At 38.2% G+C, this 22,751-nt stretch overlaps 1 protein-coding gene across 1 annotated transcript in view; it reads left to right on the top strand.

The window, feature by feature from the left end:
* Positions 1 to 5,437: 5,437 nt before the first annotated feature.
* LOC124529400 (protein LEG1 homolog) overlaps positions 5,438 to 22,751 on the top strand; it is a 33,054-nt gene continuing 15,740 nt past the window's right edge. The window contains exons 1-4 of the mRNA XM_047103302.1: positions 5,438 to 5,735; positions 8,144 to 8,230; positions 9,744 to 9,928; positions 16,824 to 16,924. Of these exons, the coding sequence (XP_046959258.1) occupies positions 5,438 to 5,735; positions 8,144 to 8,230; positions 9,744 to 9,928; positions 16,824 to 16,924 (671 nt within the window). The remainder of the gene's footprint in view (positions 5,736 to 8,143; positions 8,231 to 9,743; positions 9,929 to 16,823; positions 16,925 to 22,751) is intronic.

Below are 22,751 nucleotides of genomic sequence, written 5' to 3'. Positions count from 1 at the left end.
ATCCTGGAGGAGAAAGCAGGCAAAAACCTCTTTGATCTTGGCCACAGCAACTTCTTACTCAACATGTCTCCAGAGGCAGGGACAACAAAAGCAAAAATAAATTATTGGGACCTCATCAAAATAAAAATCTTCTGCATAGCTAAGGAAACAATCAGCAAAACTAAAAGGCAACTGATGGAATGGGAGAAGATATTTGCAACCGACATACCAGATAAAAAGTTAGTATCCAAAATCTATAAAGAAATATGGCCCTTTGTAGCAACGTGGATGGAACTGGAGAGTGTGATGCTAAGTGAATAAGCCATATGGAGAAAGACAGATACCATATGTTTTCACTCTTATGTGGATCCTGAGAAACTTAACAGAAACCCATGGAGGAGGGGAAGGAAAAAAAAGAGGTTAGAGTGGGAGAGAGCCAAAGCATAAGAGACTGTTAAAAACTGAGAACAAACTGAGGGTTGATGGGGGTGGGAGGGAGGGTTGGGTGGGTGATGGGTATTGAGGAGGGCACCTTTTGGGATGAGCACTGGGTGTTGTATGGAAGCCAATTTGACAATAAATTTCATATATTGAAAAAAAATAAAAATAAAAAAAAAGAACTTCTCAAACTCAACACCCAAAAAACAAACAATCCAGTGAAGAAACGGGCAAAAGACATGAATAGACACTTCTCCAAAGAAGACATCCAGATGGCCAACCGACACATGAAAAAATGCTCAACATCACTCATCATCAGGGAAATACGAATCAAAACCACAATGAGATACCATCTTACACCTGTCAGAATAGCTAACAGTAACAATTCAGGCAACAACAGATGTTGGCATGGATGCAGAGAAAGAGGATCTCTTTTCCACTGCTGGTGGGAATGCAAGCTGGTGCAGCCACTCTGGAAAACAGTATGTAGGTTCTTCAGAAAATGAAAAATAGAACTACCCTACAACCCAGCAATTGCACTGCTGGGTATTTATTCAATGGATATAGGTATGCTGTTTCAAAGGGACACATGCACCCCAATGTTTAGTCAAAGTATGGAAAGAGCCCAAATGTCCATTGCTGGATGAATGGATAAAGAAGATGTGGTATACACACACACACACACACACACACACACACACTCGCACACACAATGGCATATTACTTGACAATCAAAAAGAATGAAATCTTGCCATTTGCAAGGTTGGATGCAAGTAGAGGGTATTATGCTAAGTGGAATTAGTCAGCAAAAGACAAATATCATATGACTTCACTCATATAAGGACCTTAAGACACAGAACAGGTGAACATAAAGGAAGGGAAACAATAATAATATAAAAGCAGGAGGGGAACAAAACATAAGAGACTCTTAAATATGAAGAACACACAGAGGGTTACTAGAGGGGTTGTGAGAGGTGGGGGTGGGTTAAATGGGTAAGGGGAATTAAGGAATCTATTCCCAAAATCATTGTTGCACTATAAGTAACTTGACTGTAAATTAAAAAAAATAAATTAAATTTCAAAAATCAAAAAACAAAAAAAGAAAAAAGAGACAAAACACAACTCAGGTGTAACTAAAAATGCAAGGATTAATTAATATTAGAAAATTTCACACCTGCAATTTATCATAATAATAGATTAAATGAAGTGTAGTTATCCAAAGAAAGGCACAAATAAGATATGATAAAATTCAACATCTCTTCATGATTAAAAGAAAAATTCATGCTTAGTAACTGAGAATATAAAGGCACTACTTTTAACACTGATAAAATGCATCAACTAAAGTTTAAACACTATCATCTTCTATCCGTGTTAGAAAAATTGGTACTGGATTTCTCTTCTCTTTGTAGACAACTGAAAAACTAAACAAAATAAACAGCAAACATAGTTTGGGACACAGTACTGGGAAACACAGGATAGCTATCCCTGAGAAAAGCAGAATATACAGGATGAGCTCTCAAGGTGCCTAGGCTTCCTGCAAGGAGGCACTTTCCTGACCACAGGGTAGATAAGAGGAACCCAAGCAGAGCATGGCGATCAAGTTGAGTGCAGGAGGTGGAGAACAGTTTAGGGAGGCCAGGCAGCTGGCACTTGCACCAGAGAGCATCAGAGAGGACTCCAGAAATCTGCATAGAGTCCTCTGGAGTCTATGCTCTGATACAACCGAGGCAAGCATAAGATGAAGAGACATCAAAAGGCTAGACAATAACAGCTCCAGACAGCTGATGCTTAATAATACCCAAGAAGAAAGGGCGCTGGATATGGCATTCATGCAGAAAATATGGAAGACATTTTTCCTCATTAAAAAAACCTTAAAAGTATAAGTGACTGTTTAAAGCAAAAATAATAATTAGCTGGTAGGCATGGTTTATAACACATGTAGAAATAAAATGCATGACCAGAGTAGTACAAAGGCTTGGTGAGGATGGGCCTCTCCTGCCAGGGTCCCAGTCTTGCCATGGCTGGGTAGGAAGGAGGCACAGATCCAACCCATGACCTGAAGTTTGGGGCATGCTGGGACTAGGAGGCTCATTTCTTTCCCTAGCTCCACACATGACCTGAAGTCTCTACTTCCCCGCATATCATGCATGGAGCAGGTGCAGAGGGAGGGGGAAGACATGACCAAGTTGGTATAAGAGAGGTCAATGCTTCTCAGCAAGTAGCAAGCCATAGATAGTCCTTTGTGTTGAATTGAGAAAGTTCTGGTTACTGTGAACACATGGATAAATTAGCCAAGCTGAACTCTCCAGTATATATCAGTATTTTCATGCCTTAAAAATTAAGACATTATTTATCTCTGTGCAGCACAAAGAGGTCTTCAACTTCAATTGTACCTCAAATTACTACTCATTATACACTTCATTTTCAGTATAAAGATAAGCGATGGACAATGAACATGGAGAGGTTTGTAAAAGTGCATGTAGTATTATAATAAAAGCCTTACAGCCTCTGCAGCTGTTCCTCTAAAGCATTGGCTACTAAACATGAAAAGGACATCTGCATGTGTCTTGCAGAGAAAACTGCTCAGCAGAACTCAAACCTTCTCAGGAGCTTGCCTTGATTCATGTGTTTTTAAAGAACTGTTCCCAGACCGGAAGGAAAAAGGGACTCAACATTTCTATAACAAGAAGACAGATTTGGTATCTTAACAGAGAAATACAGAATTCCTAGGCCATATCTCCCAGGTCTTTCAATGAATAATCATGGCATTGTTTTTACACTTGGGACATTTAGTGAGCTGTGTGGTAGAACAAACAGAAGTTCTTAGCATTAAGGTACACATGGTTATGCTGCTGCTGAGGTCCTTTTCGGTGCACTCAGCACTGAAGGAACATACATTCTTTTCAAGTGCCATTGAAGTATTCTCTGAGATAGACCATATGGTCATCAAAAAAAACACCAAGTCTTGATATATAAAAGGACTTAAAGTATGTAATATATTTTATTTACAATAACTCATTCAGGAGCTACAGAACTAAATTAAAAATCATTGAAAAAAGATATCTGGAATATCGTCCCAAATATTAAAAAATTTAAAACATGCTTTTGAATATCTCATGAGCTAAAGAAGCAAGCATAATGTAAATTAGAAAGGATTTTTATTCAATGAAAATAAGCATAACACATCAAGATTGCAAGTAAATCAACGCTTAGAAGGAAGTATATACACTTAAATAAAAATTCCTAAAAGTTTTTACTTAAAAATTAAAAAAAAATTTAAAAGTTAGGGCTCCTGGGTGCTCAGTCAGTTGAGCGTCCGACTTTTGAATTCAGCTCAGGTCATGATCTCACAGTTTGGTTTGTGAGATTATGGACTTGCATTATCAAAGGAGCAAGAATGTCAAAGCTATTAAGGAAAATATTCCTGTTTCTACTGGAGTACTTAATTCTGAGTTTTGATTCTATTAACATAGTGAATAATTCTGAGAATGAATTGGTGTTTCATTCTAATAAAAATGGCTTTGTGATTTTGTTTTTCATGGTTTTATACTCATTCCTTTTGTCTGTGTCTTCTCATCTAAGTTTCCCAATGACTGTGCGGAAGCAGAGAATGGTTTTATTATTCTTGTTTTGCAGAAAAAAAATTAGATTAAGAGTCTCTGAGTTCACACTGCTAGTGCAAGGTTGAAATGAGGATACATGTCTTCTGGCTTTAATTTTCTGGCAGTTTTCACAACCATTTGTCATTTAACACTTTCTTTTCTTTAAATTTTTAAAAACTATTTTTATTTATTTTTGAGAGAGAGAGACAGAGTATGAGTGGGGAAGGCGCAGAAAGAGGGAGACACAGAGTCTGAAGCAGGCTCCAGGCTCTGAGCGGTCAGCACAGAGCTGAACGCAGGGCTCGAACTCGTGAACCACAAGATCATGACCGGAGCCGAAGTCAGACACTTAACCGATCAAGCCATCTGGGCACCCCTCTACCTTCGATCAGCGTTATAGGCAAAGAATCCTGACAAATGCCTTGACATGAATAAAATGCTGAGTTGTTTAAACACAATCTTTTTCCTAAATAAATACTTTTCTTTTCTATAATACTATTTGCGTTATTATTTTGTGGCATGGTATAGCATAGCCTACAAAATCCCTGGCTTTAACCTCAGGCACACCTGGGATCAGGTTTTTCCATCTGCATCCCGTGACTTTGGGTCAGTGCCTTGAACCTGATCAGCCTCGGTGTCCATATTATAAATTAGGATGTTAGCACTCATCTCATATTGATCTTTTGGAATTTGTATTATTGCATGTATGCATGTGCCTCAAACACAAACATACACTGAATTGCTTCAGTGCTTGTGCTTCAAATTCAAATACAAAATTTCTTCTCAATAATCTTATCCAAATTTTCTCTTACACAAACTGCAAATAACTCGAAACAGTGATAATTGGTGGATTTAGGAGTATGTAACACTATTTCTACAGTACTGTTAAGGAAGGAAAATGAGGAAGAGAGATACCAAAAGACATAATTAGAGTGTCAGTTCAGATTAGGTTCTCCAGGTAGCAACAAATCCTGCCAAAAAAGAATTGTCTTGTTGAAAATAAAATTTCATTTTTACTTTAGCAAAAGTAGTCGGAAAGTAGGTAGTCTAGAGCTCTGTGAATGTCAGAGACCTAGGTTCTTCTATGTTATTGTTCTGCCACCCTTCTTGCTACTTCATAATCTAAGAGGGTTTGTCAGCATCAAGTTATCCCAGCCAGCAGAAGGAAGAAAGAACAAATAAGAAAGGACAAACTGTCATTTAAGTAGGTTTCCTGAAAGTTGCAACATCACATTTTGGCTTCCTATCAATTGGACAGAACTTAGTCACACAGCATACCTTGCCATAAATGAGAGAGAATAACATAGCTTTTATTCCAGGAAGACTGTCCTGCACTAAAAAAAAAAAAAAAAAAAAAAAATCATTCCTCCATTTCCCTATAAAAGTCTTGCCACAACTCAATCTGCAGCTTTGGAGCAATGGCTTTCCTTCCTCCTTGGGCCGGGGTACTAGTTTATTTCTTTTGTGTTTCTTTAGCAGGATCTGACTTCTCAGATCTGTATCCCCCCCTGTGGTTGAAGAGTCCTGGTCAGTTCAGTGACTACAGGGTAGAGAATGGAAAGTACATTATCGATCCCTGGGTATACTCTGAGAGAATGGGGATGTATAAAATCCTAGTGAACAAGACAGCCAGTTATTTTGAAAACTTTGCACCAGACAATGAACAAAATATTTTATGGGGATTACCTCTCCAGAATGGCTGGCAATTTAGAACAGGTAAGAATGACTCTTGTTTTCATCCTAATGATCTACCAATATAACCATGTGGGAAATAGGACTCTGTATATACCATACCATGTTTTTGAAAATTGATTCTTTTCTCTTTCCTCTGTCCCCCTCATAATCATATTTCTCTACTTCTTCTCCATAAATCCTTCTTTTATGTGTTTTCTGTTTTGACTAGAAACCACAGTGAAGAATAAGGTATAGTTGCAGATTAAAAAAAAAAGACTTCATATCAAATCTATTGAATATTCTACAAGTATTTACTGAAATTCCACGAGGTGCCAGATACCATCCTAAGCACGTAGATGAACAAAGCAGCCAAAAGGCTATACATTAAAAACAGAAGGCGAGGTCAAATTCACTTGCATTTTTTAAAGTTCCAATTGTGATTACCTCTACATGAAGAAAGGACATATAGACAGGGTGTGACGTCTCATTCATGAGGATATTTCTCTGCAAATTATTGATTCCTCCTGAAAATACATTCTCGTGTTTAATTAGAAGATATATGGGGCGCCTGGGTGGCGCAGTCGGTTAAGCGTCCGACTTCAGCCAGGTCACGATCTCACGGTCTGTGAGTTCGAGCCCCGCGTCAGGCTCTGGGCTGATGGCTCGGAGCCTGGAGCCTGTTTCCTATTCTGTGTCTCCCTCTCTCTCTGCCCCTCCCCCGTTCATGCTCTGTCTCTGTCTGTCCCAAAAATAAATAAAAACGTTGAAAAAAAAATCAAAAAAAAAAAAAAAAAAGAAGATATGTTGTGGGCCAAGGGTTCACAAATTAAAAAGACATTTTTGTTGTGGCTGAAAGAAGAAGCTCATAAAAGAGAGTGGTGTCTCCTGCCTGCTCCATACAGTTAACGGCACCAATAAAGAAATTTGTTTTATTCCGATGGGAAGAAAAAAAGGGAGATAACAGTTTACCTTAGGTCTTAGCAGTGGTCATATTCAGGAGCCACTGAGGTTGGTAAATCATCCATCTTTGTCAGGAAATGTCCTGAGACCCAAAGCTACTCCTATTCATCTAGCTTTCCTTGGGGTCAAAGCAACCCTGGCCCAGGACACATCACTAACATAACATCTGCTATGGGAGGCAGGCCAGCCTCAGGGGAGAGAAGTCTAAACGGGCTGGTAGTTTAATGCCCTTTTTATTCTTTCATTGCATTTGCACCTCAGGACCAAGCCTGACTAAACTCATCCATTGATGAGCTTGTAAGTATCCAGTATTTGCTACAACGGTGGGGAGGTGGGGTGTGAATGAGTACTTTCAGACAATTCACAACACAATTGAAACAGGAAAAGATAGTAGAAATTAAATGGAAAACAATGAACAACAGCTTTTGTTCTCAATATTTAAGAGTCTCTTATGGTTTGCCTCTTTCCCTCTCTGTAACTTTTTTTCCCCTCCTTCCCCTCCCCCATGGTCTTCTGTTAAGTTTCTCAGGATCCACATATGAGTGAAAACATATGGTATCTGTCTTTCTCTGCCTGACTTATTTCACTTAGCATAATACCCTTCGGTTCCATCCACGTTACTACAAATGGCCAGATTTCATTCTTTCTCATTGCCAAATAGTATTCCATTATATATATAAACCACATTTTCTTTATCCATTTGTCAGTTGATGGACACTTAGGCTCTTTCCGTAATGAACAACAGCTTTCGGATAAAAGTTAAAAGTGCAAAACAAGGGGCATAGTGGAGTCAGCAGGAGTAATCAGGAAAAAATGAATTTATTTATTTATTTTTTTTTTTAAATTTTTTTTTTCAACGTTTATTTATTTTTGGGACAGAGAGAGACAGAGCATGAACGGGGGAGGGGCAGAGAGAGAGGGAGACACAGAATCAGAAACAGGCTCCAGGCTCCGAGCCATCAGCCCAGAGCCTGACGCGGGGCTCGAACTCACGGACCGCGAGATCGTGACCTGGCTGAAGTCGGACGCTCAACCGACTGCGCCACCCAGGCGCCCCATGGAAAAAATGAATTTAAACAGACTTGAAATCTGGATGAAATTTTACTGCGGAAATAGAAATGAAATCTACTAGGAAATAAAAGAATGAACTAATGAAGTGTTTCTCAGGCTTGGTTGCATATTGAAAATAAATGCCCAGCTAAAAAAATACCAATGTTTAGGTCCATTCTATTCTAATATTAAGCCAAAGGACAGACCTGGAAACAGCATGGTGTAGGAAGATGTGATTGAGTGCAGGGTGTGTGTGTGTGTGTGTGTGTGTGTGTGTTTAAGAAAGGGACAGGAAAAGGAAAGGAATGCGGGAGTGAACAGGAGAGAGTTGTTGAAGATCAATGAAAAAGAAAGAGACAAAATGAAAGCAAAATATTTATTGATATTCAAGAATTAACACTAGCATATAATAAATAATCCCTGCACCCTCTCTTTTCTAGGAAGATTAGCTGATCCCAGACGAAGGAAAGACTGTGGCTATGAATCTGGAGATCTTTTGTGTATCTCTGTGGACAGTTGGTGGGCTGGTAGGTTCATTTAAATGGCAAAACAGGTAATAACCTTCCCCCAAGGAAAGTATTCAACCTAAAATCTTAGGGACAGAGACCAAACAATACTATTCTTTTGTAAGAAGGAATCTATTTCATCATGTACCTTGTGGCCCTTAGGCCACATTCTCGAATTTAACAGCCATAATGTCAATAATGATTCCTTAAGACATGTTCACCTTTAATAGAAGGACTAAAACAAGGATCTGCAAAGGACCACAGCTCCTGAAAGTCCAGCACTGGCAAGTGAGGTGGGAGATCCCATGAGTGAGAGGGAGTCTCCAGAATGAGGAACGATGAGAAATGAGGGAAGAAGGAAATAAGGCTTTTTCTCATTTTGCTCAAACCAAATGTGTTTAACTTTTAAACCATAAACATGTCAGAGTGATCTACCACAAATCAACTTATCAAATGAGAAATCTAAGGCTTCAACCAGATAATTATTTATTTATTATGAATATAATTCCAACCAGATATTTAATAGTAAAATAATTAGAAGGTATTTTCTAATTCTTTCATTCTATTTTGTGCTTTAGTAATACAATTAATTTATACACAATTTCTTAGATGTATTTCCCAATAACTAGAAACAAGAATATATTAAGTTTCACTTTCTTAGAGTGACACACATCACGTACACCTTTACATATTTTTCTAATACAGCACTGACTTGTTCTTTGCAAAGACACGCAAGTAGTCGTGGCCCCAGCACTAGAATTCAGGCTTCTTTATTCTTAGATTGATTTAGTAGTTTGGAGTATCAGCTGCTCCACTGGGGCAGAGAACTACATTCATTAATGAGTGTCTATGATAAAAAATGTTCTGCATCACCAGTGAGAATCAGTGTAAGCTTTATAGCCATCCAAATTATAATGTCTAAATCTGCTGGAGTAGGTTATATGTAGAAAGAAATAAAAAAAAAAAACCTCCATTCATTTGTCAATTTAATTATCCAAAGATTCATTGTCAACACTTATCCAAGATGTTTGCTTTAAGACTTAAAAACAAAGACTTTGTGATACCATGGTTGCACATTAAACTTGGCTAAATACAAAGCACAAAATGTCAACACTATACTCACATTAAAATGTTTTAGAAAAAAATTACATTTTATGATAAAACCTCAGTTAGAGGTGTATCATTCTGTGCACAAGTAGATAACTTTCTTCCTTTTTTTTACTTAATGTTTAAAAAAAAGAATATTGAATAGTATTAAATTAATATTAAATATTAAGATTAATTGTATTTAAAATATTAAAGGCAACTGCATGAGTCTCTGTTTATTTTTGATTGTAGGGTTATTAACAAAAACATGTATAATTATGTAGGTGATCCTTAGGGGGATTTTCAATTTTTTTTCTTTTTGCTAGTGATTAACTTTTAGCTTTCTGGATCTGTGAAGTTTTGCTTATTCATTTACAGATTACTTAAAAATATTGTCTATCACCTTTTGTTAGTGCTTGTGGTAATAATAAGTATTTTGCTCCTACAGATATGAATTACTTTCTATGTGCATTACCCTTCCTTGCTGCGGTTGATTCTGGCATAATGGGGATATCATCAGACGAAGTCATGCTTTTGCCACCACCCAAGGATCAGACAAATTTCTGTCTTAATGTTTCTAGTTGTCAGTCATCCTTTCCTGAAATAATGAGCAAGTGGAATGCCTTTTACCAGGTTGCTGTTTTAAATTTTATAATTTCTTTTCTTAGGAGGTGGTAAGAGAATGTCCTTTTTTGTATAATGCTTTTTGTCTAGGTTTATTTGTGTGCATTATATAATATTTTCTTAGGTATAAAAATGTAAATTATTATGCAAATTATATTATAATATTGCAACAGGGCACTACAGGTCATTAATACCCTCCAAACCAATACAGTAGTAACACTAAGTCTATCCACACGTTTCAAATAAATTATACATAAATGTGAGAGCACAAAAGATATCTTAGTGAATGAAAAGATGATTCTGGTTAACTGAAACTTCATGTCAATCAAGGGTTAACGCTTGGGAGAAATACAGTTATGGAGTTGGTTTTCAGAGCAGTCAATTAACTTATTTCAACGGAATTAACAAATGATCATATATTGGTAGAACTAAGTAATTATGTGGCAATCAAAACCAAATATTCAATGAGCAAAATACAAACTGATTAAACATAGATGTAGGCTTAGATCCACAATGAAAAGATAAATTTACTAGTTCTATAGATTATTAGTTCACCTTTTTAGATATGATTGAATTAAATATTCTAATAAAAATTTCCCCTTTTTCTTAATCTTAAAATTTTGTGGTAATTTCTACTGTGATAGCAGAAAAACAAATAACAATCCAAAAACAAAATCCTCTTGACCAAGGGATTCTGGGAAGATGGCGGCTTAGGAGGACGCTGGGCTCACCGCGCGTCCTGCTGATCACTTAGATTCCACCTACACCTGCCTAAATAACCCAGAAAACCGCCAGAGGATTAGCAGAACAGAGTCACCGGACCCAAGTGCAGACGAGAGGCCCACGGAAGAGGGTAGGAAGGGCGGCGAGGCGGCGCGCGCTCCACGGACTGGCAGGAGGGAGCCGGGGCGGAGGGGCGGCTCGCCGGCCAAGCAGAGCCCCCGAGTCCGGCTTGCAAAAGCGGAGGGGCCTGACGGACTGTGTTCCGACAGCAAGCGCGACTTAGCGTCTGGGAGGTCATAAGTTAACAGCTCTGCTCGGAAAGCGGGAAGGCTGGAGGACAAAGGGAGGGTGAGCTGCGGAGCCCCCGGACGACAGAGCTCAGTTTGGCGGGGAACAAAGGCGCTCGCCAGCGCCATCTCCCCCGCCCATCCCCCAGCCAAAATCCCAAAGGGAACCGGCTCCGGCCAGGGAAATTGCTTGATCAGCGCGAACACCCAACTCTGTGCTTCTGCGGAGCCAAACCTCCGGCAGCGATCTGACTCCCTCCGGCTGCCACAGGGCCCCTCCTGAAGTGGATCACCTAAGGAGAAGCGAGCTAAGCCTGCCCCCCCTGCCGCCGTGCACCTTGCCTTCCCACCCCAGCTAATACGCCAGATCCCCAGCATCACAAGCCTGGCAGTGTGCAAGTAGCCCAGACGGGCCACGCCACCCCACAGTGAATCCCGCCCCTAGGAGAGGGGAAGAGAAGGCACACACCAGTCTGACTGTGGCCCCAGCGGTGGGCTGGGGGCAGACATCAGGTCGGACTGCGGCCCCGCCCACCAACTCCAGTTATACACCACAGCACAGGGGAAGTGCCCTGCAGGCCCTCACCACACCAGGGACTATCCAAAATGACCAAGCGGAAGAATTCCCCTCAGAAGAATCTCCAGGAAATAACAACAGCTAATGAGCTGATCAAAAAGGATTTAAATAATATAACAGAAAGTGAATTTAGAATAATAGTCATAAAATTAATCGCTGGGCTGGAAAACAGCATACAGGACAGCAGAGAATCTCTTGCTACAGACATCAGGGGACTAAGGAACAGTCAAGAGGAGCTGAAAAACGCTTTAAAGGAAATGGAAAACAAAATGCAAACCACCACGGCTCGGATGGAAGAGGCAGAGGAGAGAATAGGTGAACTAGAAGATAAAGTTATGGAAAAAGAGGAAGCTGAGAAAAAGAGAGATAAAAAAATCCAGGAGTATGAGGGGAAAATTAGAGAACTAAGTGATACACTAAAAAGAAATAATATACGCATAATTGGTATCCCAGAGGAGGAAGAGAGAGGGAAAGGTGCTGAAGGGGTACTTGAAGAAATTATAGCTGAGAACTTCCCTGAACTGGGGAAGGAAAAAGGCATTGAAATCCAAGAGGCACAGAGAACTCCCTTCAGACGTAACTTGAATCGATCTTCTGCACGACATATCATAGTGAAACTGGCAAAATACAAGGATAAAGAGAAAATTCTGAAAGCAGCAAGGGGTAAACGTGCCCTCACATATAAAGGGAGACCTATAAGACTCGTGATTGATCTCTCTTTTGAAACTTGGCAGGCCAGAAAGAATTGGCACGAGATTTTCAGGGTGCTAGATAGCAAAAATATGCAGCCGAGAATCCTTTATCCAGCAAGTCTGTCATTTAGAATAGAAGGAGAGATAAAGGTCTTCCCAAACAAACAAAAACTGAAGGAATTTGTCACCACTAAACCAGCCCTACAAGAGATCCTAAGGGGGACCCTGTGAGACAAAGTACCAGAGACATCACTACAAGCATAAAACATACAGACATCACAATGACTCTAAACCCGTATCTTTCTATAATAACACTGAATGTAAATGGATTAAATGCGCCAACCAAAAGACATAGGGTATCAGAATGGATAAACAAACAAGACCCATCTATTTGCTGTCTACAAGAGACTCATTTTAGACCTGAGGACACCTTTAGATTCAGAGTGAGGGGATGGAGAACTATTTATCATGTTACTGGAAGCCAGAAGAAAGCTGGAGTAGCCATACTTATATCAGACAAACTAGACTTTAAATTAAAGGCTGTAACAAGAGATGAAGAAGGACATTATATAATAGTTACAGGGTCTATCCATCAGGAAGAGCTAACAATTATAAATGTCTATGCGCCGAATACCGGAGCCCCCAAATATATAAAACAATTCTTCATAAACATAAGCAACCTTATTGATAAGAATGTGGTAATTGCAGGGGACTTTAACACCCCACTTACAGAAATGGATAGATCATCTAGACACATGGTCAATAAAGAAACAAGGGCCCTGAATGAGACACTGGATCAGATGGACTTGACAGATATATTTAGAACTCTGCATCCCAAAGCAACAGAATATACTTTCTTCTCGAGTGCACATGGAACATTCTCCAAGATAGATCATATACTGGGTCACAAAACAGCCCTTCATAAGTTTACAAGAATTGAAATTATACCATGCATACTTTCAGACCACAATGCTATGAAGCTTGAAGTCAACCACAGGAAAAAGTCTGGAAAACCTCCAAAAGCATGGAGGTTAAAGAACACCCTACTAACGAATGAGTGGGTCAACCAGGCAATTAGAGAAGAAATCAAAAAATATATGGAAACAAACGAAAATGAAAATACAACAATCCAAACGCTTTGGGACGCAGCGAAGGCAGTCCTGAGAGGAAAATACATTGCAATCCAGGCCTATCTCAAGAAACAAGAAACACCCCAAATACAAAATCTAACAGCACACCTAAAGGAAATAGAAGCAGAACAGCAAAGGCAGCCTAAACCCAGCAGAAGAAGAGAAATAATAAAGATCAGAGCAGAAATAAACAATATAGAATCTAAAAAAACTGTAGAGCAGATCAACGAAACCAAGAGTTGGTTTTTTGAAAAAATAAACAAAATTGACAAACCTCTAGCCAGGCTTCTCAAAAAGAAAAGGGAGATGACCCAAATAGATAAAATCATGAATGAAAATGGAACTATTACAACCAATCCCTCAGAGATACAAACAATTATCAGGGAATACTATGAAAAATTATATGCCAACAAATTGGACAACCTGGAAGAAATGGACAAATTCCTAAACACCCACACTCTTCCAAAACTCAATCAGGAGGAAATAGAAAGCTTGAACAGACCCATAACCAGTGAAGAAATTGAATCGGTTATCAAAAATCTCCCAACAAATAAGAGTCCAGGACCAGATGGCTTCCCAGGGGAGTTCTACCAGATGTTTAAAGCAGAGATAATACCTATCCTTCTCAAGCTATTCCAAGAAATAGAAAGGGAAGGAAAACTTCCAGACTCATTCTATGAAGCCAGTATTACTTTGATTCCTAAACCAGACAGAGACCCATTAAAAAAAGAGAACTACAGGCCAATATCCCTGATGAATATGGATGCAAAAATTCTCAATAAGATACTAGCAAATCGAATTCAACAGCATATAAAAAGAATTATTCACCATGATCAAGTGGGATTCATTCCTGGGATGCAGGGCTGGTTCAACATTCGCAAATCAATCAACGTGATACATCACATTAACAAAAAAAAAGAGAAGAACCATATGATCCTGTCAATCGATGCTGAAAAGGCCTTTGACACAATCCAGCACCCTTTCTTAATAAAAACCCTTGAGAAAGTCGGGATAGAAGGAACATACTTAAAGATCATAAAAGCCATTTATGAAAAGCCCACAGCTAACATCATCCTCAACGGGGAAAAACTGAGAGCTTTTTCCCTGAGATCAGGAACACGACAGGGATGCCCACTCTCACCGTTGTTGTTTAACATAGTGCTGGAAGTTCTAGCATCAGCAATCAGACAACAAAAGGAAATCAAAGGCATCAAAATTGGCAAAGATGAAGTCAAGCTTTCGCTTTTTGCAGATGACATGATATTATACATGGAAAATCCGATAGACTCCACCAAAAGTCTGCTAGAACTGATACATGAATTCAGCAAAGTTGCAGGATACAAAATCAATGTACAGAAATCAGTTGCATTCTTATACACTAACAATGAAGCAACAGAAAGACAAATAAAGAAACTGATCCCATTCACAATTGCACCAAGAAGCATAAAATACCTAGGAATCAATCTAACCAAAGATGTAAAGGATCTGTATGCTGAAAACTATAGAAAGCTTATGAAGGTAATTGAAGAAGATTTAAAGAAATGGAAAGACATTCCCTGCTCATGGATTGGAAAAATAAATATTGTCAAAATGTCAATACTACCCAAAGCTATCTACACATTCAATGCAATCCCAATCAAAATTGCACCAGCATTCTTCTCGAAACTAGAACAAGCAATCCTAAAATTCATATGGAACCACAAAAGGCCCCGAATAGCCAAAGGAATTTTGAAGAAGAAGACCAAAGCAGGAGGCATCACAATCCCAGACTTCAGCCTCTACTACAAAGCTGTCATCATCAAGACAGCATGGTATTGGCACAAAAACAGACACACAGACCAATGGAATAGAATAGAAACCCCAGAACTAGACCCACAAACATATGGCCAACTCATCTTTGACAAAGCAGGAAAGAACATCCAATGGAAAAAAGACAGCCTCTCTAACAAATGGTGCTGGGAGAACTGGACAGCAACATGCAGAAGGTTGAAACTAGACCACTTTCTCACACCATTTACAAAAATAAACTCAAAATGGATAAAGGACCTAAATGTGAGACAGGAAACCATCAAAACCTTAGAGGAGAAAGCAGGAAAAGACCTCTCTGACCTCAGCCGTAGCAATCTCTTACTCGACACATCCCCAAAGGCAAGGGAATTAAAAGCAAAAGTGAATTACTGGGACCTTATGAAGATAAAAAGCTTCTGCACAGCAAAGGAAACAACCAACAAAACTAAAAGGCAACCAACGGAATGGGAAAAGATATTTGCAAATGACATATCGGACAAAGGGCTAGTATCTAAAATCTATAAAGAGCTCACCAAACTCCACACCCGAAAAACAAATAACCCAGTGAAGAAATGGGCAGAAGACATGAATAGACACTTCTCTAAAGAAGACATCCAGATGGCCAACAGGCACATGAAAAGATGTTCAGCGTCGCTCCTTATCAGGGAAATACAAATCAAAACCACACTCAGGTATCACCTCACGCCAGTCAGAGTGGCCAAAATGAACCAATCAGGAGACTATAGATGCTGGAGAGGATGTGGAGAAACGGGAACCCTCTTGCACTGTTGGTGGGAATGCAAATTGGTGCAGCCGCTTTGGAAAGCAGTGTGGAGGTTCCTCAGAAAATTAAAAATAGACCTACCCTATGACCCAGCAATAGCACTGCTAGGAATCTACCCAAGGGATACAGGAGTACTGATGCATAGGGGCACTTGTACCCCAATGTTCATAGCAGCACTCTCAACAATAGCCAAATTATGGAAAGAGCCTAAATGTCCATCAACTGATGAATGGATAAAGAAATTGTGGTTTATATACACAATGGAATACTACGTGGCAATGAGAAAAAATGAAATATGGCCTTTTGTAGCAACGTGGATGGAACTGGAGAGTGTGATGCTAAGTGAAATAAGCCATACAGAGAAAGACAGATACCATATGGTTTCACTCTTATGTGGATCCTGAGAAACTTAACAGGAACCCATCGGGGAGGGGAAGGAAAAAAAAAAAAAGAGGTTAGAGTGGGAGAGAGCCAAAGCATAAGAGACTGTTAAAAACTGAGAACAAACTGAGGGTTGATGGGGGGTGGGAGGGAGGGGCGGGTGGGTGATGGGTATTGAGGAGGGCACCTTTTGGGATGAGCACTGGGTGTTGTATGGAAACCAATTTGTCAATAAACTTCATATAAAAAAAAATGAAAAAAAAAAAAAAGATAAAAAAAAAAAATCCTCTTGACCAGTATAAAATACTGACTCTCGGGAAAATTGTTGTAGTTCATTTCTTATAGATGCATTCAATATTACTATTTGTAATAGATATTTATTATACTCTATGGAGTATTAGTCACTGAAATCTTCCAAAATTCTTAGAAACAAAATTCCTCATGTAGAATATTTCTAAATTATATATGGGAGTAAGATGAAATTGTAGAAGGAAGAATTGTTATATTTTCTTAAATACGAAAAAGTTTCTCCTCTGCTACAGCATTTACAGTATCCTTCCAGTAGCTTCGAAGACCTGTTGAAGTACATGTGGGCTGCACATGCCTCAACCCTGGAAAATGCTGGCAAAATATTTGAAGATAGGTAAGAATGGATCCCAAATCATTTCTATTTAATATGGCGAATGATTTTTTGCCGTATTTATGCCTTTTTACTCTTCTAAAGTGGTTGTCAATCTTCTTATTAAACAATTTTAGCCATTGGGTACTTTAATGATGAGGCCTAAATATTTTAGAGTGATTAGACTAAAAAATGTTTTATGAAGAAAAGGGCAAAATTTTGAGAAAAAAAATCTTGCACTAATCAACCAATAACTAATGAAACAACTAGCCAATTAAACAAAATAAAACATACAACCAATTTCTCTACATAAAAAAAGAAAAGAAATTATCTTCATTATTTTGACCACAGACACATAATATGGTAGGTACATAATTAGGGAACAAGATCAACTACAATCAGGGTTAGCGCACAAGATAGCTTAAAAGATTATTAAGCCACTGCACATATACATCTAGAGGTTATTATACACCTAGATGTGAAAGTGTAAGAATGATTTGTGTTTACTTGTGAATGATTCCCAGTTCAAGCTCAAAGGTTGACAGCTGCTATAGAACCAGAAGGAGCCTATGTTCCCCTTGAAAGGCCATCAGCCAGAAGAATTCTCTTTTACTCTAGGGAAGGTCAATGTTTTGTTCTATTCATGCCTTCAGCTGATTGGATGAGGCCTATTCACATTATGAAGGGAAATATGTTTTACTCTGTCAACTGATTTCAAAATGGAAGTTTCAAAAACACTTTCACAGAAACACCCCAAAGTGGACACTATCTGGGGGTGAAATCAATCACTTTGAGTGAGATAGCAGGGAGAAATCTGGATATGGTAAAAAACAGGAACAAAAAAAAAATCAGGGTCCTTGGTATTGTGTAAGTAGACTGGTTAATCCAGGAAGGAATGTGTGAGGACCTCTTATTTCATGGTTGTCTCTCCCACTGATTCCATCATGCAGTAAAGGTAAATGAATCACCTAAGTAGCAGATTTCCTCCTTTACCTATTAGTATGGTTTCAAAAACTGGGTATTAAATTGGGCAATGGAATTTTCTCCCTTGGCATTATCAGTGATAGGATTTCAGGCTGCAGCCACCACAAAAGTTGTAAGTCAACTGCTTTTCTATTCTTATGACAGGAAATAGGAATGAGATGATCAGACAAGGATTTCAAGCTGGGATTGCCAACCTCAAGATGTGACTGATAGCAAAAGTCATCTTTCTAGATTACTTTTTAAATTTATAGATGTTTCAGTTCATATACAAGGATAAATCACTATAGAATGCAACTTTGTGCCTATTGAAACATAAAAGGACTTTAGTTAAAATTCAAGATCATAGGAATTTTTTTCTTATAGGTATATTTCCTGTCTCTTGTGGTCTCAGACATTTTAACTTATTGTATTTATTGCTGTTTACGTAATGGAACTATATTTGAAAGAATATCATATTTTTAACAGGCCAACTTTATTTAAAAGATGCTTCAAGATCATAGAGCTTATGAATTTTTTGGTGAATAATTTGAATAACTTTAAATATTTATATGAGTATTTTGATCACAAGCATATTACCTGAATTTTTTTGAATAGTATTAGAAGCACTTTCCTCATTAAGTATACTAAGAAAATTGTTTTCATTAACTCTTTTTATTCTCTAAAATTCTCTCCTTCTTACTTGACCTTCTATTTAGATGTCAACAAATAACTCTCTTAAATGAATTTTTTTAATAGTTACTATTTCTCAAGTACAATAAGTAAAAGAAATTTCACTAAGTATCTTAATGTAATATCTCACTTCAAAATAGCTCCTTTTTCTGGATCATGAGTATGTGGTTGAGCTGTTTAGTAACTTGCTTAAAATCTTACAGCTAGTGAATGGCAGAGCTAGTATTTGAATTTCTTGTGACTCAATAGCTCATCCTCTTACGTGTAAACTATACTGCCTGCAATGTATGCGGCCTAGTTTTACGAGGTCAATAACTACCAAAGTGCTTCTTCCCTTCTGAAAAGATATTAAAAGCTATTAAACAAGAAAAAAATATGCTTCCACCTTTTCAATGTATAATGAAACAGAAATAAAATATAATATTTACTTCTTTTATGAAGAATCTTTAAATCCTTGGGAGACATGAGTCATACAGGGGAATACCTAAGTGAACAAAATATCATTCATGCCTTTTCTCCATTCCTCTTAGGTAGGTTAGCAGGAAGGTGTGTATGATCAGCACCTCCCTATCCTAGGAGTTAGAGCAGTGGATAGTCCTTAGAGTTTTCCTGCAGCTGCTGCTAAGGCTACTTCTGGAATTTGTCAGACATCCTCTTCCTTCCTTCCCTCTTCCTCCCTTCCTTCCTTCCTTCCTTCCTTCCTTCCTTCCTTCCTTCCTTCCTTCCTTCCTTCTTCCTCCCTCCCTCCCTTCCTTCCTTCTTTATTTTATATATTGAATTCAGCTGTTCTCTCTTATTTTTTGTTTTGGATTATTTTTAGTTTGTATATTATACACTTCTTATATGTCAATGATTTAAGGAGTCAATTGGTTTTATGAAGTTTTGTCATCTTGCCCACCAAAAATACATACAGAAATGAAACAGCTGTATCTAGGGAGAATACCACCATAACCACTGGTTACTTTGGTATTTGGTACTGTATTTCTAAAAATGAAAAGTTCTAAAACATTTCCTGATTTGAAGATTTAGGTATTATCCTTTTATTCATGACCATAGAAAATTACCACCTCATTCCCCTTACCCTCACTCCACAAAAATTCTTCCTACTTCTCACTTTCTCTGTATAATTGTTTAGTGATTTGGGTTAGGTCTGTGTTCGATGGTTACATTATTTTGACTATTAATTACTATTCACATCACATGTACTTAACTGATAGTATTTCTTTTTTCTTGTTATCTTACTCCCTTTAGAGTTGATCCTTTTTCTATTGTACCCAACACTAATTACTTCAAATTGCCAAACCAAGGAAGTTTCTTCTCAAGATGTTCAAAAGCATCCAAGATTATATCAATTTCTTCTTCTTGAAGAGGTTTTCTTCAGAACTGTTGACTTGCTCTACTCTGCCTAGGTGGTCAGATATGATTCTTAGGTCTCTAATAACTGTACTGGATTCCTTTTATCTCTTGTGTGTGTGTGTGTATGTGTGTGTGTGTGTGTGTGTGTGTGTGTGTGTGTGTTGAATCACCCATTTCCAGTTTCCCACATCTATTTCCTGGATTACTTTGTTTGTTAGGACTTATACACCAGTCAATTCAGAACTGTTGTTGTATGAGAAATGATTTGCATTCTTAAAATACTCTTATTCTGTCATGAGTTTTGACTGAGGCTTTGGGCAATTACAGAGATCTAGGCGGGTAATACTTAAGATTTTTGAAAGCATATCTCCATTAAATTTTAGCTTCACTTTTGCTGTTGAAAGTCTACAATTTACTAGGTGTGTTGTCCTGTATTTTGTTTAGTTTTTTTCCACAAGAATGTAGCACAATTGATAACTATTAAACCTCAATGTCATATAGCAGTGTTTATTCTTCACATGTTTGAGATTCAGCTGGCAGGTCTGCTGATTTTTTTCTGGGCTCACATCATATTATTAGATTTTGATCGGCATCACAGGGATGAATGGAGAAGCTCTGCTCCGCTCCACGCGTCTCTCGTTCTCCAGCAGGCAAACTTGAGTGTTTCCCATAGTGATGGCAGAATGGCAAAAGAGAGAAACCAACTTGCGAAAACGTATTGCAAAACTTATACTGTCAAGTTGATTAATATCTTATTGGCCAAACCAAATCCTTTGACTGAGCTGGAGTCAGAGAGTGATGCTTCTTTCCTTCCCACCTCCTCCCAAGGTAGCAGAGAAGGGGCACTGGAAAAATATACCAAAAAACAGAGATGAAGAGTTTTGAAAAATTGGGGCCATGTTCACAATCTATTATACACTGGGGCACTTCCTTCAAACCTCATGTGTTACTTTTTTAGGCAAAAGAATATATTAGGGTTTTTATATACATGAAACAATACTGACCTCTGTATTGTCTACATATACTCAAAACTCTGTGGTCTTGAATCCTAAGATTGGCTGGTGCATGCATATCTGTATTTTAAATGAAAATGGGCCTTTTAAGGTGTATTTTAATTTTTTTACTTCACTACATCTTAACTGACCTCTTAGATAAATTGTCCAATAACACATTCAATTATATCATTTGAAAGGCTTCCACTTAATTTCACTTCTGCTTATATGCCTCTGTGTCTTGAATTGGTACCCTCACCTCCTTCCTAGTGTTTCTGACTCCTGTGCAGTTTATTTAATCCACTGTTCCTAGGGCCTTGTGGCCACTGCTCAAAATCCTTATGGATTTACACTTATTTTTATCCTTATTTCACAGTCAGGTGTCATGTGAGTAAAAGTAGTCACCTGCAAATCCAAACCAAGATCTTCTTTCACCAAGGATGCACTGAACCCACTCTTCTACTTTTGGGTGTTGGAGACAGAGAGGAGCCCATGAGCATGGGAGCCACACACAGGAAGTTTTTCTCCTCTGGGTTATGTTATGGTTTACTGAACATTGACAAACATAATGCAAGCATTATCTATTTAATGGTCCTTACATATGTGCTGTGGAAACAGAGAAATTAGAGAATAGTTTAATGGGGAAGTAGCTTTCAAATAAATGAATGAAATGGTGCTTTGGGACTACATAGGAGGAGGAAACTTTGTGAAGGAGGTGAAATCTAACGTGATTTGAAAGAGAATGTAGGTGTAGACAGGTGTAGACAACAAAGCAAGGAATAGACAGGGGGAATGATTTGTTAAAAGAACAAAGTTCAAGTTGTTCACTATACTTAGACAACTATTGAGGACAGGAGCCTTGAGTTAAAACTATTTACTACCCTCTTAACTTTTCTCCTGTAATAATGTGTTCCCCAATTAGGTGAGAGAGTTTGGCTTCCTAGCATACTTTCTCCAGTAGGAGAAAAATCCATGTATTTAGAAAATCAGACATCACCTTTTCTAGGATGCTCAATGTTTCAGGGGCCTCCTCATTTCAGGAAATCAATAGTGTTGCAAAAGAATCTCAGTCTAGCAAACTTTTTATTTTTATCTGCCATTTCTAAAGAGTATTACTTAGTCATGATCTAACATCTATCTGATCATTATATGATATTCAATTATAAGTGTAAAGTGTTTGGTTAAAAGAGATAAAAATTCAAAATAAAATATAAACAATTGATGAAATGGTCCTTTGCAAGTTCAAAATTTTAATTACCTATATTCATATCTTCAAAGGTAGGAGCTCAAAACATCACATTCTAAATTTTTTATGTTTATTTATATGAGAGAGAGAGAGAGAGAGAGAGAGAGAGAATGAGCAGGGAAGGGGCAGAGAGAGACAGAGACAGACTCTGAAGCAGGCTCCAGGCTTTGAGCTGTCAGTACAGAGTCTGACGTGGGGCTCGAACACACAAGCCGTGAGATCATGACCTGAACTGAAGTCGGATGCTTAACTAACTGAGCCACCCAGGTGCCCCAAGCCATCACATTCTAAAACTAAGAACTACATTATCAGTTTATTGGCAGAAGATGATCTTTAGTCAAATTATGGAAAGAGCCCAAATTTGCACTGACTGGTTAATGGATAAAGAAGATGTGGCATGCACACACACACACACAGACACACATACAACAGAATATTAGTCATAAAAAAGAATGAAATCTTGCCACTTACAAAGACACGGATGGAGCTACAACATATTATGCTAAACAAAATAAGTCAGTCAAAGAAAGACAAATACCATATGATTTCACTCATATGTGGAGTTTAAGAAACAAAACAGGTGAACGTAGGGGAAAGGGAAAAA

The sequence above is a fragment of the Lynx rufus genome, unplaced genomic scaffold (genome assembly GCF_022079265.1).
Source record: "Lynx rufus isolate CCGP_SWC_20201006 ecotype Redwood Valley unplaced genomic scaffold, mLynRuf1.p SCAF_6, whole genome shotgun sequence".
Lineage (NCBI taxonomy): Eukaryota > Metazoa > Chordata > Mammalia > Carnivora > Felidae > Lynx > Lynx rufus.
This window is presented reverse-complemented; position numbering and strand designations above follow the sequence as displayed.